General features: G+C 46.8%; 1 protein-coding gene across 2 annotated transcripts in view; it reads left to right on the top strand.

The window, feature by feature from the left end:
* The window catches only part of Sik3 (SIK family kinase 3), a 212,254-nt gene that overhangs the window by 175,232 nt on the left and 17,758 nt on the right, over positions 1-19,264 (top strand). The window contains exons 7-15 of one of the 2 annotated variants that reach the window (XM_021208114.1): positions 6,454-6,572; positions 7,108-7,218; positions 7,442-7,585; positions 8,058-8,135; positions 8,249-8,358; positions 10,441-10,594; positions 10,839-10,994; positions 14,073-14,143; positions 16,269-16,412. In XM_021208114.1, the coding sequence (XP_021063773.1) occupies positions 6,454-6,572; positions 7,108-7,218; positions 7,442-7,585; positions 8,058-8,135; positions 8,249-8,358; positions 10,441-10,594; positions 10,839-10,994; positions 14,073-14,143; positions 16,269-16,412 (1,087 nt within the window). The remainder of the gene's footprint in view (positions 1-6,453; positions 6,573-7,107; positions 7,219-7,441; positions 7,586-8,057; positions 8,136-8,248; positions 8,359-10,440; positions 10,595-10,838; positions 10,995-14,072; positions 14,144-16,268; positions 16,413-19,264) is intronic. The other variant, XM_029543055.1, reaches the window with a different exon arrangement.

Below are 19,264 nucleotides of genomic sequence, written 5' to 3' on the forward strand. Positions count from 1 at the left end.
CCCCCTCTCCGTCCTGGTGTCTGCGGAGCCACGAGGCTCTGTGTGCCCCCTCTCCGTCCTGGTGTCTGCGGAATCAGCTCTCCTGTTTTGATCCCTGACCTGGACAGAGCTGTGAGTAACAGAAGCTGACAGCAGTGTGCCAGCTCGAATCCAGATTCTGACACGCAGTTTAACTGAAGTTCTGAAAGTTGTTCATTATCCACAGAAAGGGATGTTTTAGAGATTGGACTGCCAGTTAATTTTTGTTCCCATTTTGGATTTTGAGATTTAGAAAAGTAGAGCTGTCTGAATTTTGGATTGCTATAAAAGCAATCTATAACTAAGGAGTAAACATTGATGGGAAGCATGCTAAAATTGTCCAAAATAGAGACTTTGGTGCTGAACACTTGAGAATCCCATATGTATTTAAACATATGTATTGAGCATATGTCTTGTTGACTGGAAAGACTAAGAGAAACTAGACCAAACACCTTCTTGTACACACTTAGAGGAAACATGGGTTTCTGGGTAATTGTTTCTTATAATCTTACAATGCCCTCTGGCAAACAGATGGCTTCTCTTTCCACCAGCTCAAAGAAGCTGTGCGTGTGCAGGGACCTGCCTCGTCGTTTCTTTAAGACTGTTCCTCTGCCGCAGACCCAAGAGCAGAGCTTTATGATGGCAGGCTTTCCTTCATGGGGTCAGCCCAGAGATGCTGGCATGCAGTTCCAAGAAGCTCAGTTCTCCTTGTATGGTTTCTTGATTTGCAACGCCTGTCTCATCCATCCCCCACAATCACCAGAGCTCAGTCTTCAGTAGGACCATTCATCCTTGTCGCTGAAATCATTAGCAGGTGAACACGGGTGCACGCGCGCGTGTACACACACACACACTCACACACACACCTTTCCATGCTCTCCTGCTCCCAACCTTGCACATACTCGCTGTCAGCCCACCTCACGGTCCATGTCATCTCATTAGTAGTTCTGACCACAACCTTTCCTGCTCCATTTGGGACCTGCTTGTAGGTGACTAGTGCAGCAGCCTTTGGAACTCATACAGCTCGTCATCAGCTGGGTAAGAGGATTGTTTTGATTTTTTTTTTTCTAAAGCTACGCTGGGTGCTACCTCAAACACCAAAAACGGTGATTGATTGATTGTTTGTTTGTTGAGGCAAGGCTTCTGTGTAGCCCAAACTGTCCTGGAACTCACTCTGTAGACCAGACTGGCCTTGACCTCAGAGATCTACCTGCCTTTGCCTTCCGAATGCTGAGATTAAAGGGGTGTCCCACCACGTCCAGCTTCTAATAATGTATTTTTATTTTTATTTTTTTTTAAGATTTATTTATTATTATACATAAGTACACTGTAGCTGTCTTCAGACACACCAGAAGAGGGCATCAGATCTCATTATAGTTGTGAGCCACCATGTGGTTGCTGGGATTTGAACTCAGGACCTTTGGAAGAGCAGTCAGTGCTCTTAACCTCTGAGCCATATCTCCAGCCCCTAATAATGTATTTTTTTTTTAGATTTATTTATTTATTATATGTAAGTACACTGTAGCTGTCTTCAGACACTCCAGAAGAGGGAGTCAGATCTTGTTACACACGGTTATGAGCCACCATGTGGTTGCTGGGATTTGAACTCTGGACCTTTGGAAGAGCAGTCGGGTGCTCTTACCCACTGAGCCATCTCACCAGTCCCCTAATAATGTATTTTTAAAGGTAGTATTAGATTAAGAATTTTCTAGGAGGGCTGGTGAGGTAGTTCAATGGATAAAGGCCCTAGCCACACAAGCCTGCTAACCCAAGTTTGTTTCCTGGACCACTAACCAAACCATCCTCCCTTAAAGGTAGATGAGAATCGAATTCACAAAGTTAGCTTCTGACCTCTACACATAGGGCATGTATGCATGCATGTGTGTGTGGACACACAATAATAATAAGATAAACCACCCCAGAAATCCAAATGCTTAGAAGACTGAGGCAGGAGGACCATGAGTTCAGGATTAGCCTGAGTCTGGCTTATCTCAAAAACAAAGCAAGAACAACAATAAAAATGAACAGACTCTACTGTTTAGTATTTGCCTAATTTCTTAACATCTCAGTTTCAATTTCTTATAAAATGTAGATTATAATAGGTGTCCTGTATAGGTTGACTGATTACAGGACTTAGTACTATGCCTGCCTCACCGTAATATCGGCAGGTATGTCTCCGAAGGAATCATTCTACTGACATTTCATTTCCCTCTTTCTGGTTTTGACCCCATACAGCAGCACACCTAAATCTCTAGTAAAATGATGTTTTTTTTCTGGCAACTCCAGCTTGCAGTGTGGGAATGACTGTTCTGTTGTGACTCCTTAGGTATTTTCTGTCTTCAGTTTTGGTTTTGGGTTTGTTTTTTTTGGAGACAGTCTCACTCTGTAACTTAGTTTGTCTTGGACTCCCTGCAGTAGTCATATAACCCAGGCTGGCCTTGAACCTGTGGTAGTCAGCCTCCAAGTGAACAGGCACGAGCCATTGTTCTCCAAGTCTGTTGATTTTGGTTTGGGAACAATATTCAGCATGCACTTGGCCTTGATGATCCTCCTGTCTGGGCTCCCAAGTACTGAGGTTCTAGGAATACACCACCACAGCTCACTTCTGAGGACGTTGTTACGGTTGTCAGCCAGGCTTATCAGTCACTAATGCTATGTTCCTGCACCTGCCACTTGGGAGGACCTGATTCATGTTTGGACATTGATGATGATCTGAAAGATACACTTGCTGTCTTTGAAGCCTCCCATTCTTCTTCAAACATGTCTGTGAGTCCTTCAGTGACATCCTGAAGACTACTATGTGACGCATGTCTAGTGAAAATGAGATTATTACAACGTACACAGACCATTCCTTTATCACTGTCACAGAGTTTTGAGAATTGGGGGTAGGTGACCAAGGAGTTCCTTATGTCCCCTTGTTATCCAGAATAGTGATTTGTAAAATAAGTAGCTGTGACCTCGGTGTGACCTTGCCTGCACATAGCACTCACCGTCCCTCAGCTCCTCAGATCGCTCACTCATCTACCTCCCATCCACACTGGTCAGAGCCCTTTCCTTCATTGAATTATGACTTCCAAATCACTCCACATTCGGATCTTTACACAACAGACTCTCTCCCCAGCCTTGTGTGTGGACCATCCCCCAGACACTTGGAGGATAGCCCAGAACACCCCTTCCTGCCCACATCTGCCTTTCTCCGTGGTAAATCAGCCTCAAATTCTTAAATTATTACACTTATTCTTCTGTCATGGAATTAAGTGAATCTTTAGTGAACTCTATCTTTAATGACTATAGAGAGTTTACACACACACACACACACACACACACACACACACACACCCTTCAGATGATTGTTTAGAATCCCTCTCAAGGCCAAACACCTTCAGCTTCCTTGAAAAAATTCTCCTCAAAGAGAATTTTGCCATCTCAGATAAAGTTACTGACAGTCTTCATTCCATCCGGAAGGAAATCCGTTGCTCCAAGTCAATGTCTGTCAGCTCGACAGGCCCCACACTGCGCATGCTCTGGTTAGTACTCCATAGGAGGATTGTGTTCCCCAGGCCCACGGTGATGTTGGTGAAGAGACCGCTTGGATTAGTGTGTGGAAAACAGATAAAAGCAACGCCAAGTGGGGGCGGAGGCTGCTTCTCCTGTGTGAGCAGAAGAGCAGCTCTGCTGTATCCGCAGCCCAGGGTCTTAGCAGCAAAGGCTGTGTTCCCTCTGGGAAGGGACAGTGAGGAGCCACTTTGTTCCGGCCTCCTGAAGAGCTGACAGGTCCCCCTTTGCTGTGCGCTATTCTCCCACTGCTCACTTGAGTGTCCTGTGGTTAGGTTTGAGGACAGTCGTTGCCTTCATTTTCACATCTTTTCCATATTTTGTGTAGAATAACGTGTTCAGAGCTCTCCAGAATTCAATTTTATGAGCTATATGATACTGAGAAAATGTGGCTTGATGCTGAGTTCAGCCATGTTTCACCCTCTGCAGCAGATGAAATGTGTTAACTTCTGATTGCCTGCCAGTTTCTGCTCCATGTGACAGCTAGGATCTGCACTTGCCCTTGTTCCACCAATACAAAGCAGAGGTCCCTAATCTGGGAAATCTATGGAAACTCTTTGGCTCCTTGAACAATCAAAGATTAATGCAAGTTTGTGTACATAATTTCATAATTCCTTGTGAATTCCTTTTTTGTGTGTGGTGAGACTTTCAGGGTCTCTTAGGATAAAATCTGTTAAGGATGACTGAGAAGTTTCAGAAACCTGGAGTTGAGGTTCGCGTTGCGACTTATTATGACAGGTTATTTTATTTGTTTGTTGTTTAAAGAAATTGCCTAGAAGAGGAACTCTTTGTTTTAAAGCAAGCCTATTACAGACATTATTTGGCCTTGGCCCCCAAATGTCTTACACAAAATTTTGTGCAGAAAGACCAAAGAAAAAGAGTGGACTGCCATCTAGAGGCTTGAACAATAATATCACAACTTCAAAAGCTTACCCAGGCCTCTGTGCACTCAACTTTGTGAATTAAGAACAACTTTTCTTTCTTCCTTCCTTCCTTCCTTCCTTCCTTCCTTCCTTCCTTCCTTCCTTCCTTCCTTCTTCCCTCCCTTCCTCCCTTTCTTTCTTTCTTTCTTTCTTTCTTTCTTTCTTTCTTTCTTTCTTTCTTTCTTTCTTTCGTTCATGATGACAGACATGTATGTCATAGATGCTTCACTGCTGGGTCTACCCTTCCTACTATAGACATAATTTTAGAATGGAGATACCATAGTCTTTGAGATAGGAACTGTACTTGAATATACCTTTACTCATAAAGTAAAAACAAATCAATATTTTTATTTAGCATTTGTTTTGGATTTTTACATTAAAAATTAAGAGTAATTCTTTTAAATGACTCTGAGTATATATTTCATGATAGTGATGTTACTATAAGTGGTGTAGAAATTGCAGAATTAAATTTGTTCTGGAGAAAAAAAATAGATGAAAAGAATGTATATCCACCTGATGGTGCATTATAGGACAGTCAAGAGCATATACTTATGGTAGCTGAATGTATTAACATATCAAAGTCTTGTTTGTCCATTTATAAATGGGCATCTTTATAATACCTACTCTAGGATTGTTATGAAGACTAAGTGAAATAAAAAGCATTTTCACAATACAGTCTTATTTGGTTAAGATGAATATTCAATAAATATTCATATATTCAGTTTCCATTAGATATAATAATCATTTTTGGTATTGGATATTCCATATTGCATATGACAGTAAAAAAGACACATGCCTTGCATTGTTGCAGAGATTATGTCAGCAAGTACAAATACAAACAAGAGGAGTCCTTAAATAATTCATGTAAAGAAAAGTCACATGACACAGTGAGGAGTAACCGAGCCTGTTCTCATGTGAGAGGTCAGAGATGAGTTTCTGAAGAAGTGACAGGTAAACTCCTCCCTGCACGACAGGGAGCCCTCCATGAGAAGGGACTCCGAGGAAGTGGAGTTTCCATTCCAACTAGGGGACTGAGCATGGAGGCAAATGCCAGTGGAGAATAAGTAAGACTGTAACTGGAGCGAGAACAGAAGCGGGAAGCCCACTTGGGAGCCTTTTCTGGCTGTCCCAGCAAGCAGTGACGGCTTGGGATGGACCCTTTTGGCTCTGTAGGATTGTGGTTAATGGCACTAGGTCAGGGGTTGGAGAGATGATTCTTGGGGTAAATTGATTACATTGCTGTGTTTGGATTCCTAGCACCCATGCAAAAGTAGACATGGTGGTACACAGCTGAAATCCCAACACTGAGGGTCAGGATGCGGAGATCTCAGGTTCACGGGTCAACTCAGATAGTGGAGCTGGTGAGCTTCAGGCTTTTGTGAGTCACTGTCTCAAAAATATATAGTGGAAACAATTGAGGAAGCCATCTTAGCATTACCTCTGACCTACATCCTTGTTCACATAGACAAATGGTCCTGACACACATGCACACACCCAGGTAGACATCCAGACTATTGGTTTGGATCTGACTGTGGCCTCTGTGCTGAATCTGGGCCATTTCTAAAGTGGGAAGGATGCTCGCATGCCGCTCTTAGGATGGTGGTGGGACTGAGGTAGCAGTTGTAAAGCGCTGTGAAGAATACGTGAGCAATGCGGTCTCATCACTGTCTGCTGCCTTTCCTGTAACTGTTGCTCCAGCATGGTCATCAGAGCTCCCATTTTACACATGAGAACTGTTTTAAAGTAGGTGGCTTTGAAACCAGAATATAGGCTTCTGATTTGGAACTCCTGTTCTCTCTCCAGGATAACCTGGAGTGTAAGTCGAAGGCAGAAGAGAAACAACTAAAACCAGGGAGCCTGAAACTCTACCTACTGCTCTTACAGTAGGTAAGAGCTTGCGCACACACACAAACACACGCACACCTCAGGACTGAGGACAGCTGTTTGTCTGTTGCAGAGTGTGAGCACTTGATCCGCCACATGCTGGTGTTAGATCCAAATAAGCGCCTCTCAATGGAGCAGATCTGCAGGCACAAATGGATGAAGCTCGGAGATGCAGACCCCAACTTTGACAGGGTAAGCCGGACCCTTGCCTCAGGGAACTCCTGATTAACTCCTTCTCTTCTGCAGTGAGTGTAATCTGCCCAGGACTTACAGAGATGAGTAGCAGGAGTCAGCTGCTGGCTAAAACCAGTGGCAGGTGAATTCACAGGGAGCCGCAGGACCCAGCTAGGCTGTGGAGGCAGGGATACTGGGCATTACCATGGGTCACAAAATCATAGTTTGCTTTTGACTTCAGAGACAGCATACTCCCAGTTCTGCAGGTCACTGCCACCAGAGTGCCTCTCTTGTCTGAGTGTGCTCATTTTCAACAGCTTCTGTCACATACTGCTGCATCCCATTATGATGATTCTCGTACCCCAGGCGCTCAGGAAGAAGCTCAGGGTTTTGTCAGCTCATAGCTGATTGCCAGAGCTGTCTTGCTTAGACTTTGTATGAGACCCAGAGAATCTGCAGCAATGGGGCATAGAACAGCTTTGTCAATATGTATCCCATGCCGTGTTGATGTAGTTAACTGGGGTTTGACAGCTTGCCTCTTTCCATATTACAGTTAATAGCGGAATGCCAGCAACTGAAGGAGGAAAGGCAGTCGGACCCTCTCAACGATGATGTCCTCTTGGCCATGGAAGACATGGGGCTGGACAAGGAGCGCACACTTCAGGTACCTAAGAAGACGTGCAGAGCAGTAAGATAAGCAGCCCTTCCTCTCGCCTGCCTTTCCTGCATCGTCCCTTCCTGAGCTCGTGGGGGTTCCTGCCTTCCTCCCTTTCCCTCCTCCTGGGCCTGAGAGAGAAGGAAGGAGCTGCTTTGTGTTGTGCTGGTGGTGTCTGGTGTGTCAGTGAGGCGCCACCTCTGGGTCTCGCTCTCCCTTTCTCTTTTGGTAGTCATTAAGGTCGGATGCCTATGACCACTATAGTGCCATCTACAGCCTGCTGTGTGATCGACACAAGAAACACAAAACTCTGCGTCCCGGAGCACTTCCCAGCATGCCCCAAGCCATGGCTTTCCAGGCACCAGTCAATCTCCAGGTGGGCAATGTCTCTGAGACCTAGGTGAGAAGAGGTTATACCAGGGTAAGGGTTAGCCCCTGCTCCTCAGCTTCTGGTCAGGAGAGATTCGTATTCATCCATCTCTCTGTTGTCAGAAGACCATCAAAATCTGAGTCTTTCTTTGAGAGAAAGTTGCATGGCAGACATAGTTATCTTCTTAATTTTGTTCTAAGAAGTAGCAAATCATTGTGAGATACCATTCTCCCTAAAGAATGCTTCCTTGCTACGTTGCCTGAGAGTAGAAGAACAAGACTTTGGCAATCAAGACTGCTTTGAATATAATCCTAGCCATTGGGAATCTGAGGCAGAGGGATGAGTTCAAGGCTAGCCTGGGTTACATAGCAAAAGCATGTCTTAGAGAAAGGGGTAAGGGGGGGAAACGACTTTGGAAAGCTGTCATTTCCTCTAGTGTCTCAGCTCTCTGTGCCAGTATGTGTGTGCTGCTTTCTAGGCGGAGCAGACAGGTGCTGCTATGAACCTTAGCGTCCCTCAAGTTCAGCTGATCAACCCAGAGAACCAAATTGTAGAGGTAAGTAGCCACATCTGATCACTGTCGACTGGAACCATGTCTCTTCCCACAGCCACAATTCCTTTCCTTCCTTCTGATTTACTTCTGATCAACTGTGTTTCCCTCCACCTTAGCCTGATGGGGCCGTGAACTTGGACAGCGATGAGGGTGAAGAGCCTTCACCAGAAGCCTTGGTTCGCTATTTGTCAATGAGGAGGCACACGGTGGGAGTGGCTGACCCACGGTAAGTACCTGGTCAGCATCCTGCCCAGCCCTAAGTCAAAAGGTCCTGCCAGGGTGAGTGCCTCCTGTGGCACGTTTCCTGAGAGACCACACTAGGCCGTGGCAAATCTGACTAGTTAGTCTCCCTATATAAGGTGCCTCTTAGCAGCCATTGGGCCATGTGAGGAGAGTGCGATAACATCTTTGTTGACAGCTGGAGTTCTTCTAGTCTAAGTCATCAGAAGTATTCTGTAGTATTCAGTCACATTTAACAAAGTGTAATAGTGAAAGCCTTTCATCTCAGCACTTAGGAGGCAGAGGCAGGAGGAACTCTTGAGTTCAAGGCCAGAGTGGTCTGTATATTGAGTTCAAGGACATAGAGAGAGACCCTGTCTCAAAAAATAAGTAAATAAAACCGCCAACTTTAATAGCTTTTAGAGATGCTATCTAACTCATGTTCTATATTGGGACTCTTCTAGAAAGAGGAGACAGGTGATGTGGCATCGTTTATACATGTGGACAGTTAGAGGCACTTGCCTGACACAAGCAAGATTCAGGATTCAGTATCTTGCTCTGTCTCAAAATGAACAGGAATCCCAAAACACATTTCCCAAAGTGTTCCTTGAGGTCCTCATGTTGGGGAAGTGGACTAAGGACCAACTCACTCCATTTCTACTCTGCAGTGGAGACCTGTCAGCACGAACAACAGCCATTATTGTTGACTGGTTTCCTCACTGAGCAGGAAAGAGAGGGGGTTATAGCAAGCCTTCCCCTGAGAGTCCAGCTCAGGGCAGAGCTGGCTTTCTTAGGTCTGTCTTCTGAGCGGATCCCCAGAAGACACGCCCATGCCTGCTGGCTTGCTTGTTTTACGTGCCTGTTCTCGATATGATCAAACAAGCAATTGAAAGAACATTTGGGTTCCACAGAAAGTGTCACTGCCGAGGAGGGGTGGAGTCCTAAATCGTGATTAGTGGAAAAATCTCTGATTTAAAGTCTGCTGAGCATGACAGTCCCGAACATCCAGTTCTTATCTGTCCTGTCAGCATGGACAGTAGTAACCGAATTCTTTCCCTGGTGAATCAGTTGCTACTTCAGGCAGTCATTGTCTTAGCGGCTGCCCTGTGCTCTCTAGAAACTTGCTGTTCCCCTCCAGGCTTTGAGAGCCTGGGCTGGAGTTGTGCCAGCCTGTGTGTCTCCTATTGGCTTTCAAAAGGGATCAATGAAGGAGACTCCCCAATAACTCAGAGTGAAATTCCACACAGGAGACAGACTTCTGCTTTGCTTAGTGTCTTCGACAGAAACAGAAATTCGGAGAAGAGTAAAGTCCAGAAGGTGCTGCTTCTGCCAGCATAGGGACCCCAGTTCAGACCCTTAGGGTTCATAGAAAGCCAGCTGTGGCAGCCTGAGACAGGTCAATGCAGCAAGCTCACAGACAGCCTGACAAGTCCCGGAGAGCCTGGGAGAGGAAGGCTCCCTACCTCTGGCCTCCATACTCATGCATAGACATATGTTGGGACAGCCACACACGTTTACCATTGTACACACATAGACTACATCTGCACACACATGTATACACATATGAGAAGATAGAAAAAGTCAGGCAGTGGCACACACCTTTAATCCCAGTACTCAGTACCTTTAATCCCAGTAGACAGAGGCAGGTGGGTCTATGAGTTTAAAGCCAGCCTGGTCTATAGAGCAAGTTCCATGACAGCCAAGGAAGGACACAAAGAGAAACCCTATCTCAAAAGACCCTCCTACCCACCTCCAAAAAAGATTGTGTGTGTGTGTGTGTGTGTGTGTGTGTAACATTTTTTACGATACTAGTTGTGGTGGTAGTATTGACTGCTGTACTAGTTGTGGTGGTAGTATTGACTGCTGTACTAGTTATGGTGGTAGTATTGAGTGCTGTACTAGTTGTGGTGGTAGTATTGAGTGCTGTACTAGTTGTGGTGGTAGTATTGACTGCTGTACTAGTTGTGGTGGTAGTATTGAGTGCTGTACTAGTTGTGGTGGTAGTGTTGACTACTAGTTGCAATGCTAGCATTGGCTCAGCCTTAAGCACTCTGAGTAACCACACTTCTCTCTTCCTGTTCCTCGTTAGCACGGAAGTTATGGAAGATATGCAGAAGCTGCTGCCTGGCTTTCCTGGACTAAACCCACAGGGTCCATTCCTACAGGTGGCCCCTAACATGAACTTCATGCACAACCTGTTGCCCATGCAGAGTCTGCAGCCAACTGGGCAACTTGAGTACAAGGTACGAGGCTGTGGAAAGGACCTGCCCACAAGAGACAAACTTGGTCTTCCCTTGGTAGGCTTTGACAGGTCTGTTCCAGTGCTGGAGAGTTTCCTTAGGGAAGGACATTCCCTTCTGTAAACTGCTGTGCTGATAGCTCCAGTCCCCCTCACCCCGGCAGATCCTCTAACTGTAGTAGATGAGGGTGGGCTGTTTACTCCGTGTTTTCCCATCTCACCACTGTATCTGCCCACTCTCCTGGCAGGAACAGTCTCTGTTACAGCCGCCTACACTACAGCTACTGAACGGAATGGGGCCCCTTGGCCGGAGAGCCTCAGATGGAGGCGCCAACATCCAACTGCATGCCCAGCAGCTGCTCAAGCGCCCACGGGGACCGTCCCCACTTGTCACCATGACACCAGTGAGTAGCAGCCCAGCCTGGCTTTCTCAGTGGTTTTTGATAAGTCTGTGATAAAGGGGCTGGACTTGGCTGAAATACCCACAGTCCCCTCTAATATGACATTCTGTGTGTTGTCTCTGACCTGCCTCCTCTTCCACAGTGGGCCACACAAAGACACCTCAGAGGACGTTCCCCAACAGACGCAGTTCACATGGGCAGTGCTCTCTAGAATGAACTGCTTTTTAATTTTCATCTTATAAAGACAAGCTGGCAAGCGGTGAACATGTGCTGCAGTGCATTCGTGGGGCTCAAAAGACAGTTTTAGGGAGTCAGTTCTCCCCTTCCCCCTTCATGTGGGCAGCTCCTCAGGCTTGCGGAGCAAGTTCTTACGCTGAGCCACCTCACCAGCTCTCCTGTCATCAGCACCACCATTATGACTCTAACCAGTCGGCGTCTCAGTCACATCATTTTGTATAATGATGACATGCAAAGGTTTAATCTCACACATTGGTTTCTGTTTATTTCTGCTGTGTTTGTCATGGTCCTGTCAGATTGAATAGTATCTCCATAGCCCTTCTGAGCTATTTGGGGGAATATTGCTTGAAATCCCATTACTTGGTGACTTCTGTTCACCAATCCATTGTGGATCGCTATGTTTTAAAACACTCCATTAATAGGAGCTCACTCCGGCTCTGTGTGCTTTACTTCTCCTAGGTTTGGTCACTGAGTGGTATGTGAGCCCATGAGCCACATTGTCAATCACACTGCAGTTCAGAAACCAGTTCTGCACCAGAGCTGTTGGTGTGCTGGTTATGATATCAAAGCCAAGTTCTGCTGTATGGAGTATCTGAATAGGAAAAAAACCTTGTGACACCATGTAGTCTCAGGTGCAGGAGGGTCAGTGCAGGCTTGCAGCTAACCTGGTCTACATCGTGAGTCCCAGTCACAGCTACAGGGCAAGACACAGCCTTTAAAAAACCAGCATGCCAGGTTGGATGCCAAAGTGAATGACATGGCTGATGGGTGGCAGAGGCTCTCCATGGGCAAGGTTGGCATTGGTTGGCAAAGATCAGCATCAGCATTGTGGATAGTGGGGTGACTTCCTCTGTCCACTGGACTCATTCCTGCCAAGGTCACTAACAAGCTCTTGTTGATAAATCCAGTGGGCATTTTTAATCTTTATCTTTTTGGATGTCCCAACTCTATTAGTCATTGTTGACCTTCCCCCCTCCCACCCCCTTCTTTGTAGTACTTTTTTTTTTTTTTGTCTTCTATAATTATCCTAGGTTTTTCTTCGGCCAGTCAGTTCCCTCTGAGGTTTCTGCTTAGGGTTGACTTAGCCACCATGGCCCGTCCCCTCCCTTCTCTGGATGAGCCTGCCCACTCCCCATCAGCTACCATCTGGCCCTGCACCCAGGATGTTCTTTCGAGCTCAACACATCTGCATATGTGATCACCTCTACCATAGGTTTAGTAGCTACCTCACAAGTGCTCACAGTGTGAATGCAGCATGTCACACTTGTCTTTCTCTCCCAGGGACAGGGACAGCACTGTTACCACCCTAGCACTAATACCAGCTAGGTACATGGATTTCTTTTTTTAACTTTATACAATTTTCGTTATTCCCTCTGTCAATCAGTTGTCTGATGTTTGTGAATAAACAGCTTTCATCTCTCCATCTCTGCCCCCCTTCTTCAGCCGTGGTCACCAGTCACCTGGATTAACACAGTGACTCCCAGCGGGCACCTGGCTTGTCTCCTGGTTACCACTGGCTTCCCCTTGCACCCTGCAAGTAAAGAGACCCCACTTTTTCAAACACAGATCCTGTAACACCATGCCCCTGCTTAACATCCTGCAGGGATTCACTACTGCCCATCCCAAAATAAGTTTGTAAGCTATTCAAGGCCATTTATAACGGCATCTTCCCACTGCCTCAGCCATAGCTGCTTCCTGTCCAACTGTTTACTACACCCTTAGAACTAAAGTAGAGGATGTGAAAATTTCAGAAGTTGGAATTATTTCAAGAAGTTTTTGTTTGGTTTTTGTTTTGTATTACCCAGTTATAAAGAAAATATTTATTTTTATTTTTAATTAATGAGAGAAGTGTACCAGAGTACAGGTGCTGGCAGGGGTCAAAGGTATGGGAGCCTTTGGAGTTTGGTTTACAAGTTGTTGTGAGCCACCTCGTATGAGTGCAAGGAGTCAAACTCTGGACCTCTGCAAGGTCAGGGTGTGCTCTTAGCCCTGAGCCATCTCTCCAGCCCTGGAATCCAGTTCTTTAAACCTTTTCCGTCATCAAGTATGGTTTCTGAATAGTGCCTGAGGCATGGATGATTCTTTTCCGGCCCATGCACATCGAGGATGCACAGCATTTCTGTCTTCATCCAAGGAAGAGCCAGGAACCTCAGTGTGGTACTTTTCATTTCGTTTATGTTTCAGAGTATAATGAGTATTTTTAAAACATGGAATTACAACTATTTGATTATATGTTATGCGCCAATGTGCTTTCAATCACCATGAGGCTTTCCTGGAGTTCAAGCATCCAGACCCTGGCCCTGACAATAATGTGAGGCCACGGTCAGTTCCTAGGCACTCTAGGTAGGCAGTTGATACATGCCAGGTCCTTGGACACTGCAGGCCTTCCCTCTTCTCTCAGCCCATGACCCTTTGCTCTCTGCTGGCTGTTTGCTCCTGTGCACACCTCAGGTCTCAGGCCAGCTGCTGCTTCCTCCAAAGTGCCTCCTTTCCTTCCCAAGCTCCCATGGAAGGCTTGAGAGCTCAGTCTTATGATTGTCTGCTCATTTGTCTCTAAACAAAGGCAAAGACTGTAGCTATGAATGCGCAGCTGGTCCTAAAGGAGGCCTCGAGTGTTAGATGAACAAGCACATGCCCGTGAATAAGGGAGGAAACCCAGATACAGCACCTGAGCCAGATGGAGCTGGGAAGCAAGATGGAAGAACATCCTCCCTAGCCCCCGTTCCAGGGAAGCCTTTGAAATAAGAACATTAGCAAGACCCTTGGCCTCAGTCCAGTTACCAGAGTGGAGGGCATCACAGAATAAGCTGCCACCCTGAGCCTTTCCTTCCTGTCTTTCTGCAGGCAGTGCCCGCAGTTACCCCTGTGGATGAGGAGAGCTCGGATGGGGAGCCAGATCAGGAAGCTGTGCAGAGGTAATGTGGCATCTGGCAGTGCTTGCAGAACGTCCTTGGGCAGGCTCCCCTGCAACCAGCGAAAGGTCATCTCTGCCCAGGGAGGTGGTGCAGTGCAGCTTCAACACTTGTGTGGTCTCTTTGCTCAAGCCAGATGGCATGTTCCTCCCCACACGGAAGTAACAGAAGACTGCCCAGAAAATTTCATTTCTATAAGCGCCATTGGAAGCCCCTTAAGTGACAGCAATACCCTTAAGAACGATTTCTCTCCTTCCTCCTTCCCTCCTTCCTTGTCCCCGCGTTCATATTGCAACTTTGATAGTGTTCAGGCCTAACGCCTGCTCCTCCCTGCCACGAACTGTTTACTGAAAAGGAGTTGGAGATTTGAGATGACAGTGATCCTAGCTAGTCTGGCATGGACCTCTGGCGTGGACTCGCCCGTCCCAGGAGAATGAATGAATGAATACCTCCTGCACTGTTTGCTGTGTGTCTCCTCCACCCCCTTGTACCAACAATGAGATATTGGGAAGAAAAAACAAACATGACGGTTGGGGGGCAGGGACAGTTGTAAATATCCATTGTTTGCAGAACCTTGTTGAGAGATGCCTGATTCACAGAGCGACAGTGACCATCAGGTGTGCTGTGCGGTCCGATGGCCTCAGTTCCAATAGCCATGCTCTTCAGCTCCATGCATGCCCCCTTGTGGAGTTCTCTTTCTTATTTTCTGTGGAGGGGTTTTCACCAGAATCCAGCATGTATTTTCCCCAGATATACAGGTGTTCTTCAAGATTATATGTTTTCCCTTGGGGGAAGTTGAAATAAAATGGTTTTCATGGGCTCTTGGGGAAACTTTGGGTGTTTTTATCAATGGACATTAACCACTGATGGCTTTCTCTAAGCAAGTTTGCATCTTACAAATTACAGTCTGATAACAACTTTTAGCTTACATAGGCAACGTAGTCAGGAATGAACTAAGAGCCTTATGGTTGTTGTTCAGGACTCTTTCTGCACCCAGAAGGTCTATAGAAAAGACCAAAGAAGGTGGTCTTGTTCAGAAAGAAAACACTAGTGGTCAGGGGTAATGCTGGCCTAGTCAACAGAAGAAGAAACAAACAAACAAACCTGGTGACTTTGCCTCAGTCTGATGCTCTTGCTTCTATGGTTTGCTGATAAAATGAATTTGCAAATGGGTCCTACTCGTGTCGTGAAGAAATGAGAAAGTAGGGAATGTGATGGATCCCCCTCCCCTCCTTGAAAAGGTGCAGCTGTGTTTTACCTTCTTGTCTTAGAGTTCACTTCCTCTGCCCCCACCTTCTTCAGACCAACATTGAAAGGCCAGAGTGCCTGTCAGTTTGAAGGGACAGAAAGGAATCCTGCTTCTCTTATCTGTATCCAAGACAAGCGAAGTGCTGAGGAGACCTGGAGCAGAGGCAGGGCTCAGGGTCTTGTTACGGTGCTGACCTGTGTAGGGTCTCCAGCTCCTTAGAGTGAATGGCTTCATAGAGACCTTGGCATTCTCTTCTGTTTCCTCTCCTTTCTTCTTCACCTCCTGAAAATAGCTCTGAACATCCCGTGTGGTTTTATTTCTTCATCCTCTAAGTCTGGGAGCCACATCAGTTTTCCTTCTCCGGTGATTGAGTTTTGGTCGCAGGACATAGGGAAGAATTCAGCTGTCCTCAAACAAGCGTCTGTTTTCTTTGGCGTAGTAAGGACACCACAGGCCTCTGACTCCAGGAGACATAAATTGATTCTTTCTGAATACCTCACTTGTCCCTTTAGAAATAGGCCTTAGGTTCTATTTCTTCTTATAATTTAGAAATTTGGAAAAAAATTAATATGTAGAAAGATAACTTCTTCTATTGAATGGAATAAAGGAAATTGATTCCACTGCCTTTGTGAGCTAGATCTCCCTTTCTTCTCTTAATGGCTACTCTCAAGCTCAAAACCAGCCACCTCAGTGGTGAGCCAACTTCTGTTGGCCAGTTAGACATACTTCACCTCCATCCTGTTGGGGGTTGCTTTACCATGGAGCCCTGTTGGCACCCCACACTGTCCTACCCAGTGCTTCAGACTAACTTCTGTTGCTTCTTGCGCGGGAACATTCTTGTCTTTTTTTACTATGAAATGTCCTCCCTGCTTGTTGCAGGTACTTGGCAAATAGGTCCAAAAGGCACACACTGGCCATGACCAGCCCGACAGCTGAGATCCCACCGGACCTGCAACGGCAGCTAGGACAACAGTCTTTCCGATCCCGGGTCTGGCCTCCTCACCTGGTACCTGACCAGCATCGGTGAGTAGCCGCTTGGCAGTGTGAGCATCCCGGAGGCTCATCGGATCGGCACCCTTCTGACGAGCCTCCAGCTCATGGTGACTAGCTTTGACTAGAAGCCACCTGCCATCCCGAGCTCACATCTCCGCTCCCAGCCCTAACCGGTGCACAGGGCAAAAGCTTTCTCTCGGATTCTGGAGCAGCCGAGGCTCTTGCATCTCATTTCTTAGCCCACCTACTCATCACCTGCATCTGCTGCGGGTAGACCTGTGAGAGAGTGGTACTCTTCAGAAGGCAGCTCTACAAGTGAGGACTTTGTAGCAACATCCCCAAACATGACCGCTAATAGTTCATCGCCTTTGGAAAATGGGCACTTGATGTGGCATTAGAGCAGCAGGCTGGCTGTAGACAGAGGCACACCCCTGATGCGTGGTAGAACAGGAGTGTTGCATCCTTTTGAGTGCTGTGTTTGGGAAGTAATTCTTTGACTATTCTGACTGCAAGATCTTTCGCTGGGCCTCTGTTATTTAAAATTCATTGCCTTGAAGAGGGAAACCAAGTTTCACCATCCTGATTAGAGAAACTTCACTGATTCAAAAGTAGCCTGGCAGCAAGAGAGCTTATTGTCCTCTGTGACTCCTTGATGACCGGCAGTCTTAGCCATGTCCATTCAGATGTTGTCCCCTAGCTTCCAGGTCATGTTTCCCAAGTCATCAGCCATTGCTTGATCTTGTTTCTTCCAGTCTTCTTGGGGTAGGGTGGGGTAGTGGAAGGCAGCCTCCTCCAGAAGGCAAAAGCGGTTGGGTTCTGAGGAAATTCTGTATATATGTGTGCCAATAGGAGGGAACACTTGCAACGAGCCACTCTGATCGGCTTCATCCAGGGTTCTCATTGTGCTTCTTGCTGAGCAGCAGGTAATCAGCCAAGGCAGGTGAACTCTGAGCAGACAGGGACATAATTAGTGCCACGCTGGAACTCTGGAAGAAGGAAGATAAGCTTTCATAATTGACCGTGAACAATTTAGAAAGAAAAAGTCCTATTAGGAACCAAAAGAAACTGTGAAGGTTCTCATGCAAGCTTGTGGTGGTGCAGCCCCGGTGATGGAAACCCCTTGGGCGGCTGCAGTCAGTCACCTCAGAGAGCGCCTCTGGGCTGGCTGGCTGGCTGGCGAGCTGCCCCACCCCAAGGCAGCTCATAACTTTCCCTCATCCTGAAGGTGCTTTTGTGGCTCCTCGTCCTCTTCCTCGTCTGATGTTTGATTTGTTGGCCCTCCTCAGGGCCTTTTGTTTACCTTTTGTCCACTGAATACCTACCTGGCTGTACTTCTCCGAGCTCCTTGGGAAAATGGTGATGAGCACTGTCCAGCCACCCTTCCTCACAGACGCTCTGTTCTACCGACATTTGTTAAAAGAAGACCACAGCAGGCTGCGGACCGCGTCCATCCGTGGGACATGCATTGCGCCTGCAGACACTGCTGGGGCCTTGCTACCTAGAGCCCTGCTTCCTGTTCCCATGTGCACGTGTGTTACTTGGGTTTCTAGGGCCAAGGCAGTTTGAAATGGAAACAAATGAATGCTTGAATGAGAAATCATGTACTGTGGGGCGGTGGGGTCACTATACAACGCACAAGAGATTAATGCTAATTCAGAAGAAAAGAGAAGTGTTCTAAGGCCATAAAACATGCGATGTGACGCGGGCGGCCTGTCTGCGTCACTGGATTCCTTTCATTTTCTGGAACATGATTAAAAGAACAGAATATATATCTATTCTTTGTGTTATAATAGGTGACGTCCACCATGGAGACCGAAGAGGGGCTGGTCAACATTTACACCCCTGGAAGTGTATGATTTAAAAGTTAACACAAAACAGGTTCTATCCAGTTGGGGGCTGTGCCGCATCACTGTTTGAAGAGTATAGGGAGATAGCAGCCTATGCGAGGCTGCCCTGGGTGACCGTGTTTGCTGTTGAAAACAAAGTTGTACACGCTTGACACTGCCCGTGGCTCTGCAGTGGTCAGGTCCTTCGGAACCGGTCCCCTGAAGTGACTGAGCCAGGCTGAGCTGGGGCCGACCTCACAGCCTGAGAGTCCGGAGAACTGTGCCATACCTTGAACCTGGGATAGTCCTGCTATAATGAGAAAGAAATGGTTTCGTGCAGAAAGATGGCTTGAAGAACAGCCCTGGGTGACAGAAACCTATCTATTGCCTGAAAATACTGAAAGTGTAGGCGCCCGATGTGAGGGGAGATAATACCGGTGCTGGGTTTCCATTCAGAGTCCGAAGTGCAGGCAGAACAGGCCTCTGCAAGCATCCTTGGTGAACTCAGAGTCTGGACTGTGACATCCATCCCCCACCCTGATTAATCTGTCTTGTATGTTACTAAAACAAGTAGGACTCCATGGGCATTTCACTAGCTCACCACTGCTTGAAGCTTTGATGACGTATGAGTAAGGGCTTTTCCCCTGACATCAGCACTCTCTTGGCCTCACTGCCTGGTCCTCATTTCTCCTCAGCCCTTCCCTGTCTGCACTGTATTTGAACTTGCTTGTTCGCCTGCTTCCTTGGTTTTGGCTCTGCTTCAGTCCGAACTGGCAAGGTTACCCACCCCCTCACCATTGGCTCATCGTGATGTCATCTCTGCCTTAGACCTGCTACCCTGACCCTTTCCATTAGCTGTGGGGACGCTCGCTGCCTCTGCAGTCTTTAACCTGCTTATCTCAGCTCATAAACATCTCTTTCTGGTTAGGCAGCAAGTGTAGGTGTTAGCCAGCCCGGTGCTGTCTTAGGGCTCCTGATCAACGGTTCTTCTTTCTCCCCATAAGATATGGCTATGTTCTGACTGAACACTGGGGGCCCCTCTGTCAGCAGGAAGTT

Source organism: Mus pahari, chromosome 10 (genome assembly GCF_900095145.1).
Source record: "Mus pahari chromosome 10, PAHARI_EIJ_v1.1, whole genome shotgun sequence".
In the NCBI taxonomy this organism is placed as follows: domain Eukaryota; kingdom Metazoa; phylum Chordata; class Mammalia; order Rodentia; family Muridae; genus Mus; species Mus pahari.